Source organism: Aethalodelphis obliquidens, unplaced genomic scaffold (assembly GCF_003676395.1).
Source record: "Aethalodelphis obliquidens isolate GAN/ISIS:26980383/991018 unplaced genomic scaffold, ASM367639v1 scaffold8, whole genome shotgun sequence".
NCBI lineage: Eukaryota > Metazoa > Chordata > Mammalia > Artiodactyla > Delphinidae > Aethalodelphis > Aethalodelphis obliquidens.
Window position 1 is genome coordinate 33,281,846 of NW_020837952.1, and position 19,324 is coordinate 33,301,169.

Sequence of the window (19,324 nt, forward strand, 5' to 3'; positions counted from 1 at the left end):
ACTTCCCATTCTCTCTGCCTAGAAACACTTCTTCCACGTATCCACATGGGTTCCAAAAGTCATTTAGATTTCTTCTCAAACAAAACTGAACACCAAAAACAATGAAAAATTGAAGAATGCATAAGTGTAAAGACCTATAAAAGAGGTAACAATTGATTATAGCCCAGACTATAATAAATGGAAAACTAAGTTCTTGAAAGAGAATTATTAAAAATGAAAAATGGAAATTATTACCATGGAGGCCATGTCTTCGAAGTCCACAGTTTAGGACACTGCCTGCCTAGAATGTATGTCCTAGGGTCAGAATATACAAGTGTAACTGTGGGAGGTTGTGGAAATTTCAAGGACCAGAGTAAACATATTATGATTCTATAAAATATGTTCTTTTAATAATTCTCTCCTCTACATAATGCTTTCTTCTTTTTGGTATGTTTTGTTTTGATCGGTATTCCTTTGTCCTTAGTTATCTTCCTTCCAAGTTAGCTTATATATGGGATCATATCTAGGAACACTCCTGAGAAGAAGGTCTTTGAAAATCTTGAATAGCCAGAGATGACTGAGGTGTAGCTCAGAGGATAGGGTCTGTGAGGTAGACAACATTTTACTTGCTACTTTTAGGCATAGCTGGAATGATGAGACATACAAATGTAGGCCCAAGTTTCCATGCAGTGGCAAGTAGGAAAGGAGCAAGTAGTCCCTACTCATGCCTTTAAGCAGAAAAAGGCAAAAAAGCCCTTGAGGCTTATACATAGTTTAGAGCTAGGGCATGGGTGGACAGCAGAGGTAGTTATTGAAGTTCTGAAAGCATGCAGACACATTTTGAAGATAGATTTTTTTTTTTTCATTTTGTGGTCAGCATTGCTCCTGGCTGGTATGGATGGGATCAGGGATGAACAGGAGCCAGAGGTAATTTTCCTTTTCTTTTTTTAAATTTATTTTATTGAAGTATAGTTGATTTACAATGTTGTGTTAATTTCTACTCTACAGCGAAGTGTTCAGTTATACTTATATATACATTCTTTTTCATATTCTTTTTCATTATGGTTTATCACAGGATAGTGAATAATTCCCTGTGCTATACAGTAGGACCTTATTGTTTATCTATTTTACATATAGTAGTTCGTATCTGCTAATCCCAAACTCCTAATTTATCCCCCACCCCCCGCCCCTGCTTTCCCCTTTGGTAACCATAAGTTTGTTTTCTGTGTCTGTGAGTCTGTTTCTGTTTTGTAAATAAATTCCTTTGTATTATTTTTTTAGATTCCACATGTCAGTGATTTCATATGATATTTGTCTTTGTCTGACTTACTTCACTTAGTATGATAATCTCTAGGTCCATCCATGTTGCTGCAAATGGCATTATTTAATTCTTTTTTATGGCTGAGTGATATTCCATTGTTTATATGTGCCACTTCTTCTTTATCCATTCATCTGTCAATGGACATCTAGGTTGTTTCCATGTCTTGGCTGTTGTGAATCAGAGATAATTTTTAAATGACTCAGCAAGAGGAAACTCAAGCACCTTTGTGGTGGCTTGAGTACTTTCCAAATTAAATGTTTGGTGAAAACAGAGAAATTGAGTCAATCAAGCCACAGTTATTGAATAGAGAGACACTGAGTCCCTTATCTTTAGATCCTACTGCATTTCCCAGTCTCAGAAGATCTAGAACAGGGGTTGACTGTGCTGTTGCTAACATTAAGAACAGTGCTACTAGTATTTCTTTGTATTCTCATAAACCCCTTTATTGAAGGTACATTAGTGATTGTGCATGTGACCTTAAATAGCCTGACCGATACAAGTACTCAAAATCCACTTAGTAATAAACAATTTGTAATGGGCCATAGGTCCTTTAAGTTCATATGCTTCAGAAACCTAGGTGATTAGATGGAATTTAAATAATTCTATTTTGTCTATCTATAATACCTATATTTATTATTCAGAAAGTTGTTTGCTAAATATATTTAAATTAAGAAAATATTTATTTAGGTAATAATAATTATCATTTATTGACAGAAACTATTCTAGGAATCTAAGTACATTTCTCATGTGATCCTCACATCTAAATAGATCAGATTATAATTTCTATTTTTAAAATGATAGATTGAGGTTTAGAGAGGCTAAGGAAAATATCCAAGGAAACAGCTAATGGAAAACTAAGGACTTGAACTCAGATGTATCTGACTTTGAAATTTGTTCATTCCACTAGGCTGTTCTCCCTCAATTACATGTTCCCAGTTTATTGGTGAGCACTTGTTTTTTAAACAAATATTTATGTGCATAATAATAGGTGTCATATATTGAACATCAACTACATGCCAGGTATTGTCTTAAACTAATATTCTTGTCAGGTTTACTTCATAGTGTAAAAACAGACATTTAATGAAGAATTAATTGCAATAATATCTGAAAGAATACATATATTTAAACAATTGATCTCAAAAGGTTCATGCTATGGGAGGCATGAGAAAATAGAGCCTAACTCAGAAGGAGTAGAAGCAAGTAGTCTATAGTCACTCTTTCATGTGCCCATTGGGTGGAATGATAGGTAGAATGGCATATATTATTTACATTATTTATCTCTCTCTCTTCAAGAATGCAATTCAAGTAATTTCCATGTAACTAGAATGAAATTTCAGTGTACTGCAAACATGCAACAAAAGTACTAAGTGTATTCCTTTTGCCCTCAAGAGTCACTTTTTAGCACAATGCCCACAGTACTCTTATATGATGAAGTGGAAACAGCTTTTTATACACTATGTCATTTAGTCCTCAGAACATCTCTATTATGTAAGTAGGCATTAGTTCCATTTTACAGGTGAAGGACACACAGGGTTCAGAGAACTGGCACTTGCCCAAATGTGCAACCATACAATGAACTGTTTTTTAAAAAGTAGGTTAAATATGAGTAAATAAGTGTGTGGATCAGCTGAGTGTCTTCTCCAGTTAGTTATGAGTTCCCTGCTATAGTGATTGTGGTAGGCTGAATAATGGCCCCCAAAAGATGTCCATGTCCTTATCCCTGTAATGCGTAAAGATGTCACTTTATATGGCCAAGAGGGCGTTTATAGATATGATTAAATTAAGGATCTTTAGATGGAAGATTAGCCTAGCTTATCTGGGTGGATCCAATATAATCACAAGGGTCCTTATGAGAGGGAGACAGGAAGGTCAGAAGCTGAAAAGGGATTAACAATGGAAGCAGAGGTGGTTGTGATATGCCAAGAAGTGCCACGAGCCAAGAAGTGCCAGCAGCCTTTAGAAACTGGAACAGGCAGAAACCTCCAGAAGGAAGATAGCCTTAGAAACACCTCGATTTTAGACCTTTGACCTCCAGAGCTGTGAAAGAATACATTTGTTTTAAACCACTATGTTTGTGGTAATTTGTTACAGCAGTAGTAAGAAACTTAACAGTGATTTTGTCTTATACACCATGGGAATGGATAGAACTGGGGTTCAAAATCCAGATCTGTTTCTTTCCAAGAGTCCATTCCTTTTCAAACGTGATGCATTTTCCCTGCTTATATTTGTCCCTCTTGGGCAGTACAGTGTAAATATTGACAAATCCAAATGTTCAATTCCTCTTTTCAAAAATCTATCAGCAAACAAACACATCTGCTTTATACTGTATGTCAAGTGGTATAATTAAAGTGTTTTTTTTAAATCGAACATGATTTATTCAAGAAGAGGACTGAATTCCAACCTTGTAAGATATACTCAAGAGTATTGTCATAAGAATATAAAAAAACGTATCCTTTGATACTGTAATCAATAAATTCAATGTTAAAATGGATGAAATGAGCCATGAGTAGATATAAACTAGATTTAATGATATGTTGCTAAAGATATGTTGCTATTGAACAAAGTTGTCTTCAGAACCAAATAAAAAGTAAAGGGTATCTTAAAAACTTTTATCTTGATAAATAGGTCAGATCCTCAGAAAGATGTGACTGTAGGCTAATTGATCAGGGACCAGTGCTGATTTGCTCAACCATATATTGATACCTTCAGATCCTAGCTGTTAGAGACAAGTAAAAGGCATTCAACAAATATTTTTGAGTGGTTGAATAAAATTGCTCTATTAGATGTTTAAAAGTACTTAATACTACAAAATAATCAAACTATGACATTGACGCAAAAATAGATACACTAATCAGTGAAGAAGATAAAAAATCAAAACCCATACTCTAGTATAAAAGTAACAATGCTATGAACTACTAATGCTTACTGTGAGCCAAGCACTGTGCTTTAAATGAATTATGTAATTTAATACAATAAGCTATTGCTATTTTGCTATTTTCATGTTTCCCTCTCAAGGAAGCTAAGATTTGAAGAGGTCAAAGTGGTAAAAATAGGTTTTCTGTGATGCCAAAGCCTATGTGTTCATTTACTCTGTGAAACTGACTTTAATAATCCAAAATGTGATAAAGTTGGTGTTTAAGTTTCATAAGGAAAACTAATTTTTAAATATATGATATTGGGATGACTGTTTAAAACCCTTTGTCACGTCATTTATCAAAATTAATTTCAGATGCAATAAAATCACCAAGTTAAAAACAACTTGATGGATTTTATTATCAAAAAATTAAATTTTTATACTCTAAGAACATCTTAAATAAAAATCAAACCTGGAAGAATATTTGGAATATATAATGTATAATATGCTTACATATTATGTATTTATACATTGTATAAAGTTGAAAGTTTACTCAAATATTTAAAGCACTCTTGTAAATAAAAAAGAAAAGCATATGGGATTTCCCTGGTGGTCCAGTGGTTAAAACTCCGTGCTCCCAATGGAGGGGGCCCAGGTGCAATCCCTGGTCAGGCAACTAGATCCCGTATGCCACAACTAAAGATCCCACATGCTGCAATGAAGACCCGGCGCAGCCAAAATAAATAAATATTTTTTAAAAGAAAAGAAAAGAAAAGCATAATCCCTTCAGTAGAAAATGAATGGATAATATCCCCCAAAGATACAAAACAAATATAAAAAATATTTAACCTCAGCAGTAATCAACAAGTACCAAAGAAAATTACAGTGAAGTCTTCCTCCCAATCAAATTGGCGAGGATTTAAGAAATGGTAACACAAAATATTGCAGAAATGGAAGGAACATAGCATTCCTCCCATGAATGCTAACAGAAATGTAAATGGATACAGCCTTTTAGAGGGAATAATTAGAAAATGGGAACGTAAGATTTAAAATATGCATGCTCTTTGATCCACCAATTCTATTTCTGTGAATTAGTCCTAGAAAAATAGATATATAAGAATATAAATACAAAGAACATCATTTCAGGATTGTTTATGATCTTGAAAAATTGAAAATAATGTTCATTTACTGAAAAGATGTTTACAGTATAGTATTAGGTGGAAAAGTAAATTTTAAAAAGCTTTGTATAATAGGACTCATTAAAATGTATAATTACTTTTAAATATATCATGAGTATATTTATATTTATCCTGATTCATGGGGAAAAGTACTTTATATTAGCTGACAAAACTTTAAGAGATTCATCTCTGAGTGCATAGGACTGTAGTTGATTTTTATTTTCCATGATTTTACTTATCTTTATTTATAATTTTAAACATAAATAGATACTGTTTTCTGATAATAATAAAAGAAGAAAAACCAAAACTGATAAAAAGGTTACACTCACCTCCACTCCAAATCTGATTATGTACTTACTACCCAGCTTAAGAAATCTCTACTGACTCATTTACTGCATAAATATCCAAACACTTTATCTTGGCACCCAAAGTTGTTTCACATCTGGTCTTACAAATGATATTGACTTCATTATTCACCTCTGTATCCCATGCGTCCTCCTCTGAATACTTTTGGAAACTGCCAAGCCCTTTTTTTCCCCTCTGCTGAAGAACCTCTAACCTTATTTTTCCATAAAACGTCACCTCTTCTGTGAAGGCTTTCTTTCCCCCCTAAGAAGAGTAAATGATCTCTCAGCTTTGCTCTTACAGCATATTTTTAAGTGACTTGTCTATTTTAAGTGACTTGTCTATTGTCTTCCTAGCTCCTGCCACTGAGAATCACATATTAGCAACATTCTAGGTAAATGCAAGTACATCCATGGTAGCTATGCTTTCCCTATCTCTTGGGAGTTCAAAGAGTTGGCCCTGGAGGATGCTGCAGATTAGATGAAATAAAGCGGAGATTTGTAAAAAAAAAAAAAATCACAGCAAAGCCAATATAAGACCATCACAAATGTAATTAGGAATTCTTCACATGTAAACAGAGTTTATACAATATAATTAATTGTATTTTTTCACTCAAATTAGTGAAATTCAAAATGACAATTTTAAGCTCTTTCTAAAACGTAGCTCACAGGAGCTTGTGCTAAGGGGAAATGTAACAAAAAGTAGATAGATTGATGGAAGGATGGATGGATGACTAGATGATAGATAGATAGATAGAAAGAAAGATAGATATGAGAGATAATAGTGTGCCATTCTTCTTGATTACGGATTCATGAAACTATGGGCATATACTATTCTGAAAATACATTAAAATAATCCATTTCAGACTCTTTTCCTGGATAACTTTTGAATGTTTGGGGGATGGCGATTTGTTTTCAAATATTTAGCAAGCTAGCTCAGATCAGTTTGTCGTGGATGCCTAGAGTCCTACGCTGGCTCATCCCTATTCAGCAGAAAGGAGGAGAATGATCAATGGTAATGGGCAAGGGACAAGGGGTTGGCAGTATATGCCATCCCTGGGCATATCAACCTCTGAAACACTTTGATAACGGGAAATTAAGAGTTGCAGGACTGTATAAACTTTCTTCTTTTGCTTTTTCATTCCTTGATTCTTGTCTCTTCTTGCAGGGTCTATGTTCTTGGATAACATCCCCAAATGATGTTTTTTTTCATAGTCAATTCTATATAAATTCATGTTGATGATTAAAGTACCTTTAGTCTTTAGCTACTTCAACATAAGTAAAAAGATTGGATTATCATGGTTCATTTTAATCAGTCAGTAGGTAAAATCACTTAAAGCAATTCATTTTGTGGCTGAATAAGCACAAACTATTTCTCTGCTATTGCTGTAGTTTGGCTACCAGCTTACACTAATGAGCCGTTTTAAGAATAAGAAATTTGGGAAGTTATTTGGCTGGGGTATGCAAAAATAAGATGTCATGCTAAGGCTTGTTAAAAGTTCCTCCATGACAAATTCAAAGATACACAATATTATTAACTGTATCTTGGCAGCTCATTTTCTTCTTTTATAAACAGTCCAAAAAGCTGCTCTGGTTTATTTAATTCCCAGAAAAGAAAAATTGGAACCATTTAGCCTGCTTAATATCAAAACCTACCTGACCCAAGGGAGAATCAGGAGGAATTTCACAGAACACTTTATTTTAGTTACATCATCCCATACACAAACTCTCTGACTGCAAATAATATAGAATTTTTTAAAAAGCCCTAATGCAAATTTTATAACATTCATTTCTTCTATAATTCCTTCCTTTAATGCTCTTTCTCTGATTCCTTTTCTTTTCTACCATCCTTTAGGAATTCTCAAGAATTAATGTCTTATTCTTTGCTCCTTTCCCGTAACATTTATTCTTTTCAGAAGCGCCTCCATTCTCATGGTATGAATTACAAACTTTGTATGGATTGATTGCTAAATGTTTACCATAAGTTCCAAACTCTGAATAATTTTCTGTAGATCAATCATGCTAATATCAAATACTAAACTCTTTCTTTACCGAAAGTGATGCCTTTAAAAAATATATTCATCCACTCATTCTCCATTATATTACTACCTATTATCTTTTACCAGAATCATAAAAGTGATCAAGTGCTAGTCATGTCCTGAACTCTTCCCCATCTCTGTCTAAACTTTTCTTAGTTTCACTTCAGCTCTTCTTTTAGGGCCCTGAAAAATTGTTCATTGAATAGTAAATATGAGAAGATGATGAGAATTACGATTTTAGAATCTCACTCTGGCAATAGTGTAGAAAATGGATAGTTGGAACATACCTTAAAGGTGATTTTAATTCTTCAGTGAAGTTAGGGGTGAGGGAGGAGAGGAAGGAGCAGGTCATAATTATGTGTTAGCATCTGTTAATGACTTTCTATGTTATCTCTTCCTGGGAACAATCATATTTAAAATGGCCCAAAACTGAAAGAAAGGAGGAAGAAAAGAAAATGCTTGCACTGGCACCCATACAGCTTGGTGTGTGGTATTCAATAAGTCTTTTCTGGTTAAATGAATAGCTAATGGGTTGGATTAATGGTGAAAATTTAAGTCATCGTGGAGGGCTGGCAGGGGGCATATTTTTTCTCTAAAAGTGGCTTTCTCAGCACATCTCCATTTGCATCATGCACCTGGCAACGCAATTTACTTCTGGGATGGGTGCCCATCTCTTATCTTCCCTGACTAATCACATTTTACTCTTATCAGTCTTCTACGTCATTTTGATATTGTACACTTCTTAATAATTGCCATGTAGTAATTCTCTGTCATTTTGCTTGCACTTATCTTGCCTCCCCGCAAAGAGTATTTAAACTCCTTAATGTCAGAGACTGGATTTTCTGAATCAACCACAATACCTAACAGAGTCTCTGTACACTGGAGATCTAGATATGCTGGATGCCTTATTATGGAGTTCTAATTAAATATGTTAACAAATACTATGTTATGATAGAAGATATTCAGTTTATTCAGTTACAGGTGTTTCATTTTGAGTATGTTAGCCTGTTTTATTTTATTCTATCCTGTTTTTGTATTTAATTTGAAACATTTCTCACTTTATAGGAAAATTGCCTTTAGTTTCCAGGAAGCAAACATTTCCAGAAGATTAGTATTTCAATTCCTTTGTTGTCATTACACTATCTCTTCCCATGATTTTAGTTTCCAGATGTTGTTGTGTTTCTTCAACATCTGTGAATCTTGATATTTGGTTTTATTCATACGCAAAAGTCCTGGAATTGAAATGCATCTAGTACAGTCACAAACAGCTTTAATTGAATAATTTATTTAAGCCTTAATAAGAGTATTTCATCACTTGGGACTTAGTTATGACTAGTATAGAGTCTGAGAGTTAGTAAAGGAAATTAATCCGGTAGTTCCTTTGTGACAGGAGATATTGCATATTATTTTACAATTTATATAATATTAATTCTTTGGTATTATGAAAGCACTTTCTTTTGAATTTTTATATTTTTCCAGTTTTATTGATATATAATTGACATATAACATTGTATTAGTTTAAGGTATACAGTATAATGATTTGATATATGAATATATTGTGAAATGATTACCACAGTAAATTTAGTTAGCATACATCACTTCACATAGTTACAATTTTTTTCTTGTCATGAGAACTTTTAAGATCTACTCTCTTACCAACTTTCAAATATGCAATACAGTATTTTTAACTATAGTCATCTTATACATTATATTACCAGAACTTAGTTATCTTATAACTGGAAGTTTCTTTTGAGTTTTAGAACTTACTTGTCATGAAGATAACTGTTTGCCTTCTTGTGAGTAAAGACTTTGCTTTAAAGTCACGCCACCTTTGCAAGCTGGATCCTGAGCCCCTGGCTTCCTCAGAAAGTAGGAGTGGTGGTATCTGTCTCTCTGGGCACGAAGACGACAGGAGAACACATGAGGAAGGCACACTCTGAGTTCACCTTTAAGACAGCTCAAGGTTATCTACTCCCTTTTGAGGAACTTTACAGAACAAACAGCTCTGCCTCTCTGGGTCTGTTCTAGACTTGTCATATAAAATATTGAAAATTTTTAATTACTTACTCTTTCTATTATGGAAAATATTTTCACCATGATAATTTCTATTTTAACACAGTTGGAACGCTAAAGGAAAGCAAAGATTATAAAATTTATTAAAGTTTGTGTGTTAGTATTCTATTACTGCCATAACATATTACCACCACTATAATGACGTAAAGCAATGGAAATTTCTTATCTTGCAGTTCTGTGGATCAGAAGTCGAACAGAAGCCTGAGTCTCACTGGGCTAAAATCAAGGTGTTGACAGGGCTGTGTTCCTGTCTGGGGATTCTAGGGAAGAATTCATTTCTTTGCCTTTTCCAGCTTTTAGAGGTCACTGCATTCCGTGCCTTGTGCTCCCCTTCCTCCATCCCCAAAGCCAGCAATGTTGGGTTAAGTCCTTCTCATGTTGCATCTCACCGATCCTTCTGTCTGTTGCATCTCTCTCATCACAGCCAAGAAAGGGTCTCCATTTTTGAAAGATTCACGTGATTATATTGGGCCCCCACATCTACAAGACACCGGCTTTGTTTTCACATATGAAACTTTAAAAATTATAGTTAACTGTACTAAAAAACCCCTACCTTCAATCTATTTCTGGTATTAAAAGATAGCAAGCTCGGGCTTCCCTGGTGGCGCAGTGGTTGAGAGTCCGCCTGCCGATGCAGGGGACGGGACGCGGGTTCGTGTCCCGGTCCGGGAAGATCCCACATGCTGCGGAGCGGCTAGGCCCGTGAGCTATGGCCGCTGATCTACGTCCGGAGCCTGTGCTCCGCAACGGGAGAGGCCACAACAGTGAGAGGCCCGCGTACGGCAAAAAAAAAAAAAATAGATAGCAAACTCAGTCTCAAACCTGCTCCCTTTCCTTGAAGTCTTCAAGCAAATACCTGAACATGATACTGCACGTGTTATTCCTGGTCAAGGACTCTTGTGGAAGTTTGCCTGTAGTTCTAAAGATAGATTTAGGCTAAAAGCCCAAAGAAGACCACAGAGAGGAAGAGAGTAGAGTCAATGGAAGAAGCCAGGCGAAGTGTCGGTTCATAACATCAACACTTCATGACACACAGAAGTTTACCTCAACTATGAATTTTACTCTGTTTTTTCTCTTGGCATAGATCAGCTAGCACTAGTAGAAATGTCTTTGCAATGTGGATGGCAGATATAATAGGAATTGGTGGCTTCAAAGGTGGAACTTTAGATTCCAGTTCTTCTTTATGTTTCTTGAAGCTAGTGCCGCTTCAAATTGCTCACCTGTACTATACACTATATAATACACTCATACTGAATAGTATATATATACTATATGCACTATATACCTCCTCTATAAAAACAATAAGAATAATAAAATGTACAACTCTTCAGGAGTACAAAATATTATGATGGGTAGCCAAATTTAATAACTACCATAGAGCACCATGTTTGAGTGAGGTATTAGATTAAGCACTTGATATTATCTAATTTAGTCCTCACAAAAAACTTATCAGGAAGACATTAGTTGTCTTCACTTTATAAAGGAGGAAATCAAGGCAACTTTCTCTAGGTCTCACAGCTAATAAGTGGCAGAGCCCAAATTGAATCCAGGTTTACTTGGCACCAAAAGTTTTTCCTCTTACATGCTAATCAGTGTGGTTACATTTAATAATAATGAAACTTCTAATAACACATTATTCCAAATTTCACTTTCAGGTCAGCTGGAACACTACTTAAGTTCTACTTTTTTTTGTCACTTTAGTCTTTCACATTTACTCTTTGGTCTCTACTGAAATTTTAACTCAAAATCATCTGATGTGAGCAAATTTTTACTGAGCCTGAGAACAAAAGTGTGAAGGAAATTTCTAGTTAAATATTACAGGTGACTTCTTGTTTGCCCTCTCTGTTTCCAAAACTATTGTAAAGGAATAACAATGTATAAATTAGAAGGGCAAAAGGAATGGGAGATGATGTAACATAAAATATGTCAACAAATTTTTGAATATGGAAAGCTGACAGATGAATTGGTAACTGATTTAATCAAAGAAGAAAAAGCAGAAATCTGTTTTTGTAGAGAGAGATGTCAAATGACACAAGAGGATAAGTGTCATAGAACCATAAAGATTCAGGAATCAGAGAAATTACGTACCCAAGAAGATACAAAGATTGTTTGAAAGTCTCTTTAAGATGTAGTTAGGCATCTTGATTTCATCCTTACCTTTTGCTAGTATCTACCTTCCTGCATCCTGGTATTAAAAATAAAGTTGTTGTCTGGAGAAATTGAATTCAACGGCACTAAACTTAGAGACATATACTAAAGATTTGATGATTAATTGAAAGTATACAGAGTGAACTATGAGACCCCAACCCTTTTCCCATATTTAGCTTCAAGAATACTGACAGCTAAGCCTATGCCATCCATAACATGCATTCCTTAGTCAAAGGTTGGAGCAGTACTTTCTGAGGAAACAGACCAGTCTAAATGGAAAACCCCACAGATACTATGATTTGAGGATCCTAAAACAAGCATCTACAATCACCACGTGATCTAACCACCCAATCAACACATCTCACCCCTGGACATACAATATCCAGTCAGCATTTTAGGGCTTCATTCTTAAGTATGAATAAATAGCCGAGAAGGAGGAAGAGGCAAGATTTTCTATGACCTTGTGGTGCATATATATTGTGTTCTATTATGTTCATGTATCTCAAAGTGCTCTTATGAGCAAAACAAAAATATGATCAACACACCTGATGCAGACATTGAATGCCTGCCTGAAAGTTGATTATCTAGCTCATTCTGCACTGCGTTTCAAAGAATTGCTTCCTTGTACCTTCTTCCACCATCCACCATTAACTGTCAAGTCTATTCTTCCTCCCTTGGTGAGTACAGTAAATGTTTATTTTATTAATAACATTTTATTAAATGTTTATACTATTGGGTGGGCCAAAAAGTGCCTTCAGTTTTTAAATTAAAAATAAAAGACATTTTTCATTTCACCAAGAACTTTATTGAACAATGTATTCACTCTTTTGTTCCACTACCTTCTGCTATTTTTCAGGCAACTTCATAATTCCATCTTCCCAAAACTTTTTATCTTTTTGAGCAAAGAACTGTTCCAGGGAAGACTTTCAGTCTTCCAGGGAATTGAAATCTTTTCCATTAAGAGAATTTTGTAAAGACCGAACTAAATTGCAATCCAAAGGTACAATGTCTGGTGAATACGGCGGATGAATCAGAACTTCCCAGCCAAGCTGTAACAGTTTTTGCCTGGTCATCAAAGAAACATGCAGTCTTGTGTTATCCTGATGGAAGATTATGTGTTTTCTGTTGACTGATTCTGGACGCTTTTCATTGAGTGCCGCTTTCAGTTGGTCTAATTGGGAGCAGTATTTTTTGGAATTAATCGTTTGGTTTTCCGGAAGGAGCTCATAATAGAGGACTCCCTTCCAATCCCACCATATACACAACATCACCTTCTTTGGATGAAGACCGGCCTTTGGTGTGGTTGGTGGTGGTTCATTTCCCTTGCCCCACGATCTCTTTCATTCCACATTGTTGTACAATATCCACTTTTCATCACCCATCACAATTTGTTTTAAAAACGGAACGTTTTCATTACGTTTCATTAGAGAATTTTATGCGGAAACGTGGTCAAGAAGGTTTTTTTCACTTATGTGGAACTCAAACATCAAAGCGATTCACATAACTAAGCTGGTGCAAATGATTTTCAGTGCTTGATTTGGATATTTTGAATATGTCGGCTATCTCCCATGTGGTATAACACTGATTGTTCTCAATTATTGTTTCAATTTGATCGCTATCAACTTCAACTGGTCTACCCAACCAGCAAGAAATCTCCGGCATGAAACTTTGCAAACCACTTTTTTTTTTTTTTTTTTTTTGCGGTACACGGGCCTCTCACTGTTGTGGCCTCTCCCATTGCGGAGCACAGGCTCCGGACGCGCAGGCTCAGCGGCCATGGCTCACAGGCCCAGCCGCTCCGCGGCATGTGGGATCTTCCCGGACCGGGGCACGAACCCGCGTCCCCTGCATCGGCAGGCGGACTCTCAACCACTGCGCCACCAGGGAAGCCCGTAAACCACTTTTGACACGTTTGATCAGTCACAGCACCTTCTCCATACACTGCACAAATCTTTTTGTGCATTCCAGTTGCATTTTTACCTTTCTTGAAATAATAAAGCATAATATGATGAAAATGTTGCTTTTTTTCTTCCATCTTCAGTATTAAAATGGCTACACAAAAATTCACCAATTTTGATGTCTTTTTTAAAATGCACATTGATATGACAGCTGTCACATACTATCTCACAAAATTGTTTCAAATGAAGTTAAAGACAACTAAGTGCTACTAGAGCCATCTTACGGAAAAAACCGAGCGAACCTTTTGGCCCACCCAATACATTTTACATTTATTCATTTTCAAATTGTTATATTTTAGTTATATAAACATTTTTATTGCTCAATTGATATATCTGTGAAAATCATATGTGTATTTTGGATTGGGAAAGAATGTATCATCATTTTCCCCATTAAATTAATGGGACTAGTTTTTCATTTAACAACTGTTTACTTAGCAACAGGGTTCTCAGAAATAAACTAAAACTGTTAATTGGGGGATAAGTGTATAATAAAGACATTTTCAAATACCCAAGTACTCAAAAACTTTTCCTCCCAAACACCCCTTTTCAGGCTCCAGAAAATATTGAGGATGAAAACAAAGAAATATGGGATTCAAGAAACAAGTGTTCCAACCCAGGGAAAGTGTAAGGAATTCCCAAGATGGTGTTGTAAAGAAGTCTTAGGATAGCTGTGGAGCATGCCTGGCTAGCTTCTGGTCTCAGTTATAGCAGTCTCTGGTCTGTAGGTAATGTAACTCATAAACTAGTACCTCTTGTCTTGGCCAGATTTTGATGGCATTGCCTAGTTGAGTTCATCTCCTGCTGGCTGCAGACCCAAGAGGCACTTGCACGTCCTCTTACTGTCAACCCTAAGCCTCTGCAGGGGTTCTTGTGCCCCTTCCAGCCGACCCCATGGCAAGCCCTCTACTGGCAATGCTCACTCGTGTCATTCAAGCTGGAAAGCAGCTTGAGAACGTGAATCCCTAAGGTCCCTCTCTCTCCTATCTCATAGGACATCAAGGACGTATGGCCCAGCCCCAGACTGGTACAAGAGCATTACACAAGGTAAACCCTTTCTACAACTTAAATAAGAGATTGGGGAACAGCCATGCTATTCCCCTCATGTTGACTTCACTTTTCTAAATCACCTATTCCTCTTTCTTAAACTAAGTCATGGGCTGGAGGGCGAGGGGAAGTTGTCATACACTCATGCTTACCTTTCTTTCTTACTGCCTCTTCCTGTTCTCCCCTGGGACCAGAAAATGGGCTTTTTGTTTGTTTTCCTTTCCCTGTGTCATATCTCCCTTCTGCTACTGAGCAGCAGCAAGCTTGGTTGCTTTTCTTTTATGGGGCAGAAGTGTCTCTGTACTACAGGAGAGCTCTATGAGACGGTCCTTCAAGCCCTTGATATTCTAATGGAGGAAATGAAGCAACTGAACAATTTTCTGTCTTGACTTGCTCTCTCCGCTGTAGTCTTGCTTCTTGACTAGATGCCTCTTTCTCCAGCCACTCCAGTGGTTGCTCAATGAGCTCACAGGAAAGTGGCCATGGTGACAAGGATAGAGGCTATGCATGGGCTCGACAACCTGAACTTCCTCTGACCAAGGCTGACCTGGCTACTGTTTCTCATTAAGTTCCTACCTATCAACAGCAAACAAACCATTATACTCCTGATAGGGTTATATCTATGTATATAATAAATTATACCAGCTCTTTAGTAGACATAAATTTTATAAATATTTTTTCACATTTTGTATCTTGCGTATTAATTTTCTTAATGATGTCTTTTGATGAGTAGAAATTATTATTTTGATTAGAGCTAAGCTATCATTTTTTTGTTTTACGGTTATTATTGCCTTTTTTGTCTTATCTGAGAAACCTTTGTCTACCCCCAGGTCACAAATATATTTTGTTATATTTCTTTCTAAAAATTTTATAGCGTTAGCTTTTACATTTAGATCTTTGATCCATGTCAAATTAATTTTTGTATATGGTGTAAGTTAGGGGTTTTCATATGGATATCTGTTTTTTCTAGCACCATTTGCTGAAAAGACTTTGTCAAAAACCAAAAAAAAGTGTAAGTCAGTTTTTTCTGGGGTTTTTTTGCGGTACGCGGGCCGCTCACAGCTGTGGCCTCTTCCGCTGCGGAGCACAGGCTCCGGACGCGCAGGCTCAGCGGCCATGGCCCACAGGCCCAGCCGCTCCGTGCCATGTGGGATCTTCCCGGACCGGGGCACGAACCCGCGTCCCCTGCATCGGCAGGCGGACCCCCAACCACTGCGCCACCAGGGAAGCCCGTAAGTCAGTTTTTGAGCTCTCTATTCTGTCATTGATCTACTTGTTGATCCCTATACCAGTATGCTATTTAAATATTGTAGCTTTATATTACATTTTGAAATCAGGTAATATAAGCACTCCAACTTCAGTCTCTCCTTTCTCATGACTGTGTTGGATATGCTGGGTTCTTGCATTTCTATATGTATTTTAAAATCAGCTCAATTTTTACAAAAAAAAAGCCAGCTGGGATTGATTGAGATTGATGCTATCCTTAATTTCTTGCTGGTGAATGAGGAGTGCCCTTGTTTTCCTAGTAGGAATAACTGTTTAATTACTGAACATTATAGGATTTTTAAAATTAGAATTCAGTGCTAATCCAGTACATTGTCTACACTGTCACCCTTTCATTATCTGAGGATATCCGTGACAGTGTTGTCTCCTGTGTGTGGCCTAGACTGAAAAGATCAGTGTAATCCCAAACTAATTCTTTATCTTTTGTACCTAGCCAAAATTTTCATAGTTTCCATCTAAACAAATACCAGTAAAAACGCTTCAAGGAGGAAACTATAATAAATGTGCTAGGAACAAATGGTTATAAATACAATAAAAAGGAAAAGCTTGTTTCTGGTCAGTCTAATTATCACCATGTGTTCATGATTATTGGAACTTTCCCACAAGTGAGCTAGGTTTTTGTAAGCAACTTTAATTAGGGTACTTCAAAATAAAGTCACATCAGTAGAAGACTTCAGGACTCCCTGTTGTCAACTGGGCATTATTTAATCACAATATATTCTTTTACAAGGGTTATAAAGATGAACTCCTTTAATAATCAGTAAGAAGCCCTGTAAAACCCTTTATCAGGTATTCAGAAGGACATGACCCATCACGTAAGGTGCTTCAGTAGCTGCTTACATTTTTTTTTTCATTTGTTTGTTAATGGTTGGTTGTTTCTTAATGGTTGATCTGTTTCCTGATAAATCATAGCACTTTTAAATAAAATACAGTTAAAAAGCTTGATCCAGACATATAATCTATTTTATATTACATTTTATAGTTTACTTCCTTAGCTGTAAAAAGGTGTCAAATTCTGAGACTTGCTTAAAGAGCTCTTAACAGAAGGGAAGTCTGTTTAAGTCAGTAGGTATTTTGTCTTTTGGCTGAGCATAATCCACAGAGAATTTTGAAAATAAAGATGCATGTGGAGAATGAACAAAGAGACAAAAGATAAACAATGTAGAATTTTTATGGCTAAAAACTGTTATTAATGGCAGCTGCTGGTATAATCCATGGTCACTTTTTAGTGGAACTAGCTGCATAGCCACCATTCCACCAAACCCCATATTTAATTAGTGACCGCTCAGTTTTAGACACTGTATTAAGCACTAAGATAAACATACTAATAAAATGCTGTTCATCCCTTAGATAATTTCGCAGCTAGTGGAAAAAGATTATGTAACAACAACTAACTAATAAATTATGACAGTTATGTACAAAGGGTTCTAAGAACCCACGTGGAGAACAGTGAGTACTGCTGGAGAAGGTGTGCGTATTCGCAGAGAGAAGACAAAGACAGCTTCAGCAAAGAGGTGGTACTTGAAATAGTCTTAATTGAGTAAGAGTGGCTAGTACATCTGAAATCAGGAGAAAACAAATGCACCTTAAGTCTAGCACAAATTTTAGGATGTGTTAAATTCTCAGTTCCACCATTGACTTAGCTAATATTTTAAATTAAGGTACTTTTAAAATCTATATTCTGAATCTGTATCTTTTATGATTATGTTAAGTGGTGGTAATTTTTATTACTACCTATTATTCCTTCTCTTACAGTTTTGTTTAGAGAACCAGAAATCCTCTCAGTGACAATGGAGGTACATAAACATTTTAGCTCACTGACAATCCAAATTACTGTACAAAGTTGACTCCTATTGGCCAACTGATCGCAGGATCTATGAAAGGTTGCCGCACAACTCAGTAGGAATCAGTTGTATTAAAACATTATTCTCAGAGGGCTCTGCTTCCCTAGCCATTCAGGACATCTGAATGTTAGCAATTCCTTTGTTTCTATTGGAATACCTAATTGCCTCTAATAAAAATGTAGAATTATTTTACTTGGGACTTTATTAAAAAAGTAAGAATATCTTGAAACTAACCAAATATTCACTGACTTGAAAATATATATATAAATTACTATACAATTACATTAAGAATAACCATAAATACAATCTGCTCTAAACAATGAAGTCCTTAGGAACCTCCATCATTAATTCTCTGGTGAAACCCTTAGCCATATGTGGCCAAAGAAAATCTCTAAAGAGATTAAAGAGATTAAATCTCTTTTAAGATTATTGAATCATTTCATTCATTTCTCCATCTTCCAAGTCTGTGTCGAATCTTGTCTGAATTGGAATAGCCACTTCCTTTGTATCAGGGAGGTGTCTCGGGGCTTTAAACACAATTGCCCAATACTCTCAATGTCCCCATCAGGAATTGTTCATCATTCAGACTTTAAAACAGAGAATCAGAATCATTTGTTGCTCAGCAATATTTATCTCAGAGATATGGACAAAGATAGAATTGATTGCCTCCTTTCTGTAAAAGCTTGACAGCAGCTTTTTATTACCCAAGAATTTCTTTCAGTTAGGTGCTCTGTCTCTCTCTTTCCTCTGTTTGGTTCAACAATGCCATGACTAAGATTTTCTCAAACACTGGATTTCCTTTAATCTTATTCTTTTCAGTGAAGCTAACTTCCCATGCTCTTATCACTTTAGCTTCAGAGAGAGGCTAGTGATATGGAATGGTTTCTTAACAGATACACGGTGTGATCTCTATACTAGGATGGAGTTTTGAGGGGAAGAGAAGAGAGTCAGAGTTCCCTTTCTCCTTGTGATTTATCTTCAACAATGGAATGTTTTGATTGCATTGGTAATTTCTTCTTTGGAAAAGATTCTGTGATAGGAGACTAGTACCTCCCAATAGGATTATAAAACATTCTGGGAGATCCTCAACTCCGGATGGCCATTTGGAGCCAGCATAGGGTCAAGGGGAGATGGACTAGCTGTGAACTAAACTTTAAGGAATAGATTTTTTTAAAAAAGAAAAGTGTGTGTGTGTGTGTGTGTGTGTGTGTGTGTGTGTGTGTGTGGGCGGTGGGGGGGGGAGATGGAATCTTTGATA

General features: G+C 36.1%; 1 protein-coding gene across 2 annotated transcripts in view; it reads left to right on the top strand.

Moving 5' to 3' along the window:
• Window positions 1-10,404, top strand: part of TMTC3 (transmembrane O-mannosyltransferase targeting cadherins 3) — an 83,323-nt gene extending 72,919 nt beyond the window's left edge. Inside the window, exons 16-17 of one of the 2 annotated variants that reach the window (XM_027107144.1) lie at window positions 857-906; window positions 9,476-9,590. In XM_027107144.1, the coding sequence (XP_026962945.1) occupies window positions 857-906; window positions 9,476-9,491 (66 nt within the window). In that variant the 3' untranslated portion in view covers window positions 9,492-9,590. Of the gene's footprint in view, window positions 1-856; window positions 907-9,475 lie in introns of both variants that reach the window. The other variant, XM_027107143.1, reaches the window with a different exon arrangement.
• Window positions 10,405-19,324: the final 8,920 nt, after the last annotated feature.